The sequence below is a fragment of the Cyprinodon variegatus genome, unplaced genomic scaffold (genome assembly GCF_000732505.1).
Source record: "Cyprinodon variegatus isolate N-32 unplaced genomic scaffold, C_variegatus-1.0 Scaffold478, whole genome shotgun sequence".
NCBI classification, from domain to species: domain Eukaryota; kingdom Metazoa; phylum Chordata; class Actinopteri; order Cyprinodontiformes; family Cyprinodontidae; genus Cyprinodon; species Cyprinodon variegatus.
In genome coordinates this window covers 510,073-519,905 of record NW_015150931.1, presented here as the reverse complement: position 1 = coordinate 519,905, position 9,833 = coordinate 510,073, and the positions used below count along the sequence as shown (strand labels likewise).

The window sequence follows — 9,833 nt, the reverse complement described above, 5'->3', positions numbered from 1 at the left end:
TGATTAACAGGCTTTTGGTCTACTGCAATCATTATAACCAGCTGTGCTGAAGCAGAGAAACCTCTAAAACCTGCAGGACAGGGCGCCTTGAGGACAGAGTTTGGGGATGCCTATTATAGAGTATTAGTACCTGCAGGGTCAGACTTTGGATATGTTTGAATGTTTTAATGATGTTTGAAAAAGAAAGATGATTGTAAATGTTAAACTGTGTGAAAGAAAATAAGAATATATCCGTTCATATGTTTGATGTTTATATACTGGTTAAAAATAGCTATGTGATCATTTATAGTATTGTTCATTCAAAGTTAGATATTCAAGGAATTTAATTTTAGATTACCCAGGTTATCTGATAAAAGGGATGCCCTTATTTAGGACAAACTCATGTTACAGCATGTTTACTTTTATGCTCCTTCCTTTTAAAAGTCTGACTGTAGAATCGATAGGAACCATAATCAGAGCAGATCAGAATCAATTCAGTTTATTTATATAGCACCAATTCACAACTTGTAATCTCTAGGCACTTTGCAGGTCAACCAGATCACACAGTCAAATTGATTCAAATTTTTCTATCTAAGGAAAACCAGTTGATTGCACCGACTCATTGACTCAAATGCAATCCCTTACACTAAGCATGCTTGTAGTGACAGTGGAGAGGAAAAACATATTTCTGGCAGGAAAAGCAGTGGAGATGGCATCATTTGAATCGTTAAATTTCAAATAAAGCCCAACCCTACTGACTACAGACAGCCCCCACACTCCTCATGTTGTAGTTGACATTTATAACTAAACTAAATGTGAGAAGGGTTGAAGGGTTTGAATACTTTTCTAAAAAGTAGTGTACATAGTGACATTGTGTGTTTCTAGGTTTTGTGTTGCCCTTTCCCCCAAACAAACTCACCATATTGAAGATATTTTCTCTTTTGCTATTTAGTTACTAAAATATTCATAGATTGCATTTCTGAACCACTAAACTGAAATGTCACAGTATCCATATGAATAATAATGAATTTCTCGTGCTCAATCTGTCATCTTGTCTTGAAGGGTTATGGAGTGTAATGAGCAAGAGTAAATGAGATCATGTTTTTGTGTCCTTTTTCACAGTTGGTCTGTTGCTCCAGTGGTTGTTGCGCAGCAGATAATGAAATGTGGCAGCATGGGGCATTTATTAAATTTGGAGCCACATAGAATGAATAAAATTAGTTTGTATTTCCATCCGTGTTTCTTTTCTCTTTCTTTTCTTTAGGTACTGGGGTTGTAACCAGTGTGCCATCTGATGCTCCTGATGACATTGCTGCTCTCAGGGACATAAAAAAGAAACAGGTGACACAACAGATACAAACTTCTACTCTGCAATAACCAAGTGCTATTTTTTTCCTCTCAAATAATAGCTTTTTAATTTGTACAGAATCAGTTTAAATTTGTGGTAACCTCATAGATTTTGAATGGTTATTAAAATGATCAATAAATTATTTCACTTCCTAAAGGCTCTAAGGGAAAAATATGGAATTGAGGATAAGATGGTGTTGCCTTTTGAACCGGTAAGAAAACCTTATAAAAGTCTTTTTTTTTGCTACACTGGCACTGAACTCTCTTATTTAATGAATGAGTCTCAATTTACATATTTAGTTTTCTTTCTGAATGTCTGCACCTCAGGTTCCCATCATTGAAATACCAGGCTACGGAAACCTTTCAGCCCCTCTGGTCTGTGATGAATTGAAGATTCAGAGCCAGAATGACAAAGAGAAACTGGCTGAAGCCAAAGAGAAGGTTTACCTGAAAGGATTTTATGAAGGGGTGAGTTTCAATCAGCCGCTTAAACCAAACCCCCGGTGGATTTAACTTCAGGTTTGAAAGGAATCTTTATAACTTGCAGTAACATGGAGCGACTATGAAATGAATTTGCTAAAGTGAGGTATGGGTTTCTTTCAACTGGCCTGCTCCCGAAAAAATCTGAGCGCAACCTGAATTTATATAAGAAAAGAGACATTTTAGGTTTTCTTTTTCTGTAAAGATTTTGCCAGACCATCACATTGGTAAATTCAGTACAGCCATCAGTGTGTACAGTTCTGAGATTATCTGCACAAAATTCCTGTCTGACTTAAAATATTGCACATATTTATCTATTTTTACATTAGTGTAAGTGAGCCTCTGTGAATGTGTCTCTCAGATCATGCTAGTTGAGGGCTACAAGGGGCAAAAGGTCCAAGATGTGAAGAAGCCAATCCAGAAGATGATGGTTGAGAAGGTAAAACATTTAGCTCCAACTTGAATTAATTCTTGCCTCTGTGCAGAGATGCCCTTGTGTGAGATTCCTTTGTGTCTGTAACATCCAAATTTATATTATTTTTGAATTATCAGTTTGTTGGATGCTTATTTGTTACAGGGTGAGGCTTTGATTTACATGGAGCCTGAGAAACAGGTCATGTCTCGTTCAGCTGATGAGTGTGTGGTGGCGCTTTGTGACCAGTGGTGAGTGTCTCTGAGATGTTTATCAAGGGAAAAAAAAAAACATTTTTTTTTTTTAGCAGGTGTGTGTTGATGTAAAGTTGCTACAGTTTTATAACTTGGAGTAAAACATACTGTTAAAAGAAAATTTAAACATCTAACATTCAAAATAGAAAAAGCATTAACTGTTCTTACACCAAACAAAAGCTATAGTTAACATTTATCAATTGTTTTAATATCTAGGATAAAAAATGAAGTGCTTGTCAGGGGTTGTTGGTTCGAGTCTACTGCGTTCTATTTATATGTTGTCTCAATTCTTTTTATTTCTAATTACCAGTATTTTTTGTAGTTTTTGAATTTCTGGCTATGATGAGGTTTTATTTGGTTCATATGAAGAAATTCATATAAAAAATATTACATTTGTGTTTTGTTCAGTATCTGCAGTAGATGTATGTTTGGTATTTTGCAGGTATCTGGATTACGGGGATGCTGAGTGGAAACAGCAGGCCAATGAGGCTCTGAAGTCACTGGAAACGTAAGCCAATGACTTTAAGAAAGAAAATTGTTTCATATGTACTCACTTTTCAAGGCTCTGGTAATAGCTCAGGAACACTCATTTGGTTTAATTGAAATACTTGACTACACCCTTCTTTTTTAGCTGTTATTGGGAACAGCAGGAACTAAATAAGTCTAAGGTAAATCATTGAAAGATAAATAATTTTGCTTTTAATCTTTGGCAAAATTCTAGATTTTGTGACGAGACGAGAAGAAACTTCGAGGCAACTTTAGCCTGGCTACAGGAACATGCATGCTCTCGTACCTATGGGCTTGGTAAGTAGCTCTGTCTACAGTTGGTAAAATGTGCACAATAACATAAAGCCTCTATGGTTTAGTTCTATTTCTGCTTTTTACCTTTCTCCCCAACAGCCACGTAACAAACAGTAGAAAAACTGTATGTTAACTGCTTATTTCTTTGACGAACAATAGATGGAGACTAAGGATGGGTCATAAGTACCCAGGATTCAGCCTGTGTTCATGCAGGAATAGATGCAGCTTGAGGCCAATTAAGAATTCATTTCAGGCCAGAGTAGTACATTATTGGCTTGTTGTTGTTGTTGGCTCTTACTGCAGAACCCCATCTCCATTTAGCCTGCCTTTAATAAAATGTAAAATGGATTACCTTCTTCCAGATTTAAACATAAGACAATATGCATTTCTTCCTCCAAACATGAAACGAGTATTTGTTTGATAATGATTACAGCTTCAGTCATACTAAAGACAGAAAACATCCATCGGCTTTACTAAACCAAATGTGTTTTTCTTTATTTATTTTATAGTTTTTATTCTTACTTTTTGAATTGATAATTTTAAGCCAGAAAAAAGGAGCTTAATATGCAGAAAGGATGCTCTACAAACAACACTTCAGTTTAGTTGTATTTTGAAACCTAAATAGAAATGTTTAGATGCCCTCAGAGACACCTCATTAGTTTGAGGATCTCGTTAGTTAGTTTTTTCCTTATAATGATAACTGATACGATATATGTCCACAACTACTTATTACACAACAACATGAGCCAAGAGGCTCTGAAGCAATCAACATCATGTTAAGAATATGGCTTTAAAAAGGGAATGCAAAAATACATCTTCACAGTGTATAAAACCCAGGTTATCTGATAAAAGGGATGAATGAGTTTGGTTTTGTTTTCTGGTAACACCTTTATCTCTGTTGGGGCTGAAAAAAATCTAATCATGATTAATCAATTATTAAAATATTTGGTCAACTAATTTATTAGTTGATTAATCGATAACTGGAGTATAGAGGCCGTAAAACATGCCTTCAGCTGACAGAGAGACCCACTTAGAGCAGTAATTATACCAAAATTGTAAAAAAAAAAATATGTAAACATTTTGCATTTAAGATAAAAAAGATTTTCGCCTGTCAATATGTTCTATCCAGAACTCCTAGTGAAAAGTTTGTAGTTTCACCTTTGATTTGCAAAAAGTCTTCTTTAAGGAACCTTTGGCTCTCTGGTTATTAATCAATTAATCGAAAAAATAAATATAAATAAACAGTTTAATCGATTTGCAAAATAGTCATTAATTGCGGCCCTGATCTTTATTTATTTTAAGAAGTTAAAATTTTAATAGAAGCTTTTGTTTGTTGTTATTGGCTGAGTATGAACCCAGTTTAAAAGACGACATGTTTATAAAAAACATTTTATCATTTTAAAGAAGTAAATTGTTGTTTATATAATTTTCTTTGATCTCTGTTTACTTGTATCCATGGTTGTCTCTATGATTTCCCTCTTCGACTGGACCACCTGGTTACCATAGGAACACGGCTCCCTTGGGACGAGCAGTGGCTGATCGAGTCTTTATCAGACTCGACTATCTATATGGCTTACTACACTGTAGCCCACCTCCTCCAGGGAGGTGTGCTGAACGGACAAGGAGACTCGCCACTGGGCATCAGGTAAGGATGCACCAAGCACAGACCTGCTATTGAAGCAAATATTGAACTAAACCTATTCGTATCTGGGGTGGTGGTTTATCCCTTCTTTGTAACCTATTTTTTTTTTCTCTGCTATCTAACAACCAGACCTTTCAAGGCCACGAGTTATGATATATTCTGTCAAAATGTCTTCGAACACTCGACCAATGAAACCCAATTGACAAAAAATAGCCTGTATTCTACAACTTTAAATTGCGTTTGCTGTAAGCAGTTAAATGTGTTTCTCTCCCAACAAAATAATAGTTTGTTTAAAGCACACATTCACACCCAGCATTTGCAGTTTATATGTCTGGTATTTAGCTTTGCTTTGCCTTAACTATATTTTCATTTTTCTACAGACCAGAGCAGATGACCAGAGAGGTGTGGGACTTCATCTTCTTTAAGTCATCTCCTTTCCCCAAGACTGACATACCCAGGGAACACCTACAGAGGCTGAGAAGGGAGTTTGAGTTCTGGTATCCAGTGGATGTCCGTGTGTCTGGAAAGGATCTGGTGCCCAATCATTTGTCCTACTATCTCTACAACCATGTAGCCATGTGGCCTAAAGACAGGTGAGGTTTCCTCATTTGACCTGCTGGTGTAAATTGGGTTCGCCTTTTAGAGTTATATTTCTTTAGTCTAAAGTAAGAAGTTGTTAAGGTCAGAACAAACTTAATGAATACAGAGTTTTGCAACCATACTTACAGCAATTCGCCTTTATCACAGATTTCCACTTTACAACTTAAACTGATGTGTTTTTGTAAAATTCAATATGTTTGACAAACGCAAAGATATATAAAGAAACTGAAGAGAAAAAAGCATGCATTTATATTTTATATACAAATAAAAATCTAAACAGTCTTGTATGGATTTTCACTGTGAAATTACTTTGAAGCTAACTACAGCTGCAGGTCTTTTGAAAGACATCTCCCCTTTTTTCACAGCAACAGAATAGATGTTTGGCCAGTTTTTCTTTGTTTATACTTAATGTGCGTGAGCCACTTTGCAGAGAGATTCTTTGTACATCAATTTTTAGTTGTCAAATGTTTTCAGTTTAGGTCTGGACTTTGACTAGGTTTCCAGTTTTAACAGATTTTCCCCTAGAATTGCTCTATATTTAGCTCCATCCATCTTCCAATCAATTGTCTTGCTTCACTGTTGCTGCAAAAAAAAAACATCCCCACAGCATCATGCTGTCACCACCATGTTCCGCAGTGGAAATGATGTATTCAGACGGATGTGTTGTACCAGTTTTCCTAAAGCACACTGACATTTTCCAGGGAGGCCTAAAGGTTTGATTCTGGTCCCATCAAATCATTGTCTGCCATGTTTGCTGTGTTCCCAAAGCCCCTGTCACACCTTGACGATTTAGACAGTGTATGCCTGACATTCCAGAATCTTCTAAAACGCTGACATAAGCTGAACCTTCCATGTATTTTTTCAATTTTGGGCATATACACAGCATCTTCATAAGGAATTCAGAACTTATGTCCAACAACAATCTAACTTTTGCATAATGCACGGCAGTGTAATGCCCATGACATGTCACAAGCCAGTGTCCTGAGGGGGGCAGCAACGCGCCCGGAGTATCCCGGCCTGCATAAAAGGATTTCTTTGATTACTGTATTAACCTAGCTGCTATTACAGCCCACAAAAGAGATATATAAAAATAAATATATTAAGAAAAAGAAAGGTTTGCAGTTGCAGCAGTTTCAGGGCATTTCTGCTTGGAATTTTGTTAGTCGTTGTCGTGAACGCAGGCAGGATTCATCACACTCACCCTCTTGCTCACCCTATGATAGGGATGAAGCCTGGAGGAGAACTGATAGTTTCCTCCTGTGAAACATGTGCAACGGCCGTCTGGAATATGTCAAATGTTGATATGCATTAATAATGCATACATTTTCAAAAGTTACTCATAGGTTTTGGATAAACCCCTTTCACTTAACGTATGTCAACGATCAAATAACTTACCTGAAACTTATGCCCACGTATGGCGTACTTGCCATATGTCGATGTGTGCCATCGTGCTCATAACTTATACAAAACATACCCATAACTTATCCAATGTATGCCAGCATTTTTGCCAGATTTTTCAAACGTCAGGCATACGCTGGCCTAAATCATCCAGGTGTGACAGGGGCATTATTTAGCTCATTTACATGTTTGAATGGTAAACCCAAATCTTCAATAATAGCTTTTCCCATGAATCTCTTCAATACAGGGAACGTTTATGAGGCCAACTAACAGTCGAACTTTCTACAAATTGAATTCCGAGACAATTTTGTTTATAGCAACACCAGATATTAGCTTAATTTGAGGTACTTGTACTCGTCGTCTTCCTCTTGTCTGGGACCCGATCAAAGGGGCAGCAGTTTTCGGAGAGTCACCCAGACTTCCCTCTCCACAGACACTGCCTAATTGGTGATATATTTTAGAATTTTTAGGTTTAGGCTGAACGATTGTGCCAAAAATAAAAATTGCCATTATTTTTAACTAATATTGCAATTGAGATTTTATCTTTATTTTCTCTTTACTAATCCCCAAGCTTGTAGATATATCTCCATAGGCTTTGAGCTTTAAAAGCTTGCTTGCAAGGAGTCCATTGTTGCTGGACTTTACTGTAATCTTGGTGTGGGAATGCGGTTACTTCTAATTGCATGCATGAATCTGTGTGCCTCCCACTGTACAAGCTTCTCCTGACCATGTACAGGCTAATGGCTGGCATTGTGCAGAATATACAGGAGTCTATGCAGTGCTCTCTTCTCTGCCACTATCTCCAGAGAGACCAGCTTAGCGCTGACCATTGAGCTTGCCCGGCTGATCAGTTTCCCCAGCCTGGAAAGGTCTGCATTAGAGATGTTTCTGTACACAACAGCGTAGAAAATAAAGCCGTAACATTAGGAGAATAAAGCCGTAACATTAGGAGAATAAAGCCGTAACATTAGGAGAATAAAGCCGTAACATTAGGAGAATAAAGCCGTCACATTAGGAGAATAAAGCCGTCACATTACGAGAATGAAGTCATATTACGAGAATGAAGTCATCATACAACCACCCATTTCAGAAAGAAAGCTTTGAGCTCCGACCAGCATATGACGGCTGACCACCATCACCAAACAGCAACCTGTGTCCACTTTGACATACTGCCCAATTTGATGCTGATGTGCTTAAGTATAACTTCACATGATGCTCGACATTCCTCATTTTAGGGAAGAAAGTGCTTCTTGTAAGAGTTGTCATAAGATACGTGTTTCTCGTAATTTTAAGACTTCATTCTCTTAATATTACGACTTTATTCTCGTAATTTTATGACTATTCTTGTTGCGACTTGATTCTTGTAATTTTACCAGTTTTTTCTCGTAATGTTACAACTTTATTCTCAAAATAGAAGGAAAAAAAAAATCTCTAGCCCGGACCCAATACTCCTTTGTACCATCAGGATCCAGGATTTTTTGAAAGATTCTGTGAAGATTCTTATACTCGTGTTTTTCGAGCATGAGACTGTTATACCTATATCTATACGTTCCTTAAAAGGCCACAGCTGGAATATAGCCAATGTTAAAAGCTGTTCTCATTTAACTGTTAGGAAGTTTTTATTTTGGAAAACAAATAATCTGACATCAATGACTGGTGTGAAGGAGTTAATTATTTAGTTAATAATTTCCATAGTGATAGCACTGTTCTTAAAATCTTTCTATCCTGATCTGAACAGCTTCTTTCCGTATTTTACCATCATGAGTGAGCAGATGCAGTCACCAAATGGCTTAAAACTCGTTGAGTAACTGAGTGTGGGGCACTAACGGAGGCACTGAATCTGGATTTTACTTATAATTGTGTTGTTTGTCTTTGTATCAAAGTGTCAGACGCTGCTCTCCACTGGCACAACGACAAAACAGGGAAATGGATTTTGTGAAATCAGTGTAACAAGGAGAGTATCCTTTAATAAAAGAAACAATCTTTTATTTCCTTTTACAGTGGGAAGTGGCCACAAGCTGTTCGAGCAAATGGGCATCTGCTTCTTAACTCCGAAAAGGTAAGCCAAGCAATACTAGCCTAAAATGCCTTTTTTTTGCTCAGCAGGTTTCCATGAAATTAAAGATACTGAAATCTGAACAAAAAACACATATCCTTGTTTTTGCTAGACACAAAATCTCCTTTTTTTGTTCTTAGTCTTTTGTTATAATTAAATTTTGGTTTCTGATTCAAGCCTTTAGTTTTTATTTAAGCCTTTGTCACTTTGATTCTGTCTAGATAGCTACAAAGGGTGCTAAAAGGTCAGACTGGTACAGGAAAGCTACAATTTTACAACTACCGTATTTTCAAAACCATAAGGCACACCGTACTAAAGGGCGCAGTCTCAGTTATGTGTGCCATTACTGTATTTAACACACACATAAGGTGCACCGGATTATAGGGCGTGGATTTCATATACAGGTACATGTCCTCTACTACGTTTAAATACCTCTACTGCGTATTTAAAAATAGAGCGGGAGTATTACAAAGTATTAATCAAACCTGGGAGCTGGCCTTGAGACAGACACATCGCTGATGACACAGAGCGCTGTGATCACTCCTCTGAAACAGTTTATTGATGCATAAATTATCTTAAAATGCAGAAATCTGCCGGCAGAATATGTTCGCTTTTATTATCTTGGTGCCTGCAGTTTAGATTATTTAGATGAAAAACACCTACCAGCTGCCGCGATGAACGCTACTGACAGCGCACCGCTGGTATGTGGGGGTCTGAATGGCTCCGACAGAAATAATATTAGAAGGTAGGATTGTAATCTGGATGAACTGACTGCAATGATTAAGTTTTCAGGTGGACGTTCTCACTTAAAAACATATTAAAACTACTTTATTCCCACTGATCACAGCAAATATAGCTGCAAGG

The 9,833-nt window shown here is 37.1% G+C and overlaps 1 protein-coding gene across 2 annotated transcripts in view; it reads left to right on the top strand.

The window, feature by feature from the left end:
• lars (leucyl-tRNA synthetase) overlaps positions 1-9,833 on the top strand; it is a 30,541-nt gene that overhangs the window by 8,461 nt on the left and 12,247 nt on the right. For both annotated transcript variants that reach the window (XM_015389873.1, XM_015389872.1), the window contains exons 12-21: positions 1,244-1,320; positions 1,485-1,538; positions 1,654-1,794; positions 2,168-2,245; positions 2,384-2,469; positions 2,915-2,980; positions 3,194-3,276; positions 4,780-4,918; positions 5,296-5,508; positions 8,915-8,972. In XM_015389873.1, coding sequence (XP_015245359.1) covers positions 1,244-1,320; positions 1,485-1,538; positions 1,654-1,794; positions 2,168-2,245; positions 2,384-2,469; positions 2,915-2,980; positions 3,194-3,276; positions 4,780-4,918; positions 5,296-5,508; positions 8,915-8,972 — 995 coding nt within the window. The remainder of the gene's footprint in view (positions 1-1,243; positions 1,321-1,484; positions 1,539-1,653; positions 1,795-2,167; positions 2,246-2,383; positions 2,470-2,914; positions 2,981-3,193; positions 3,277-4,779; positions 4,919-5,295; positions 5,509-8,914; positions 8,973-9,833) is intronic.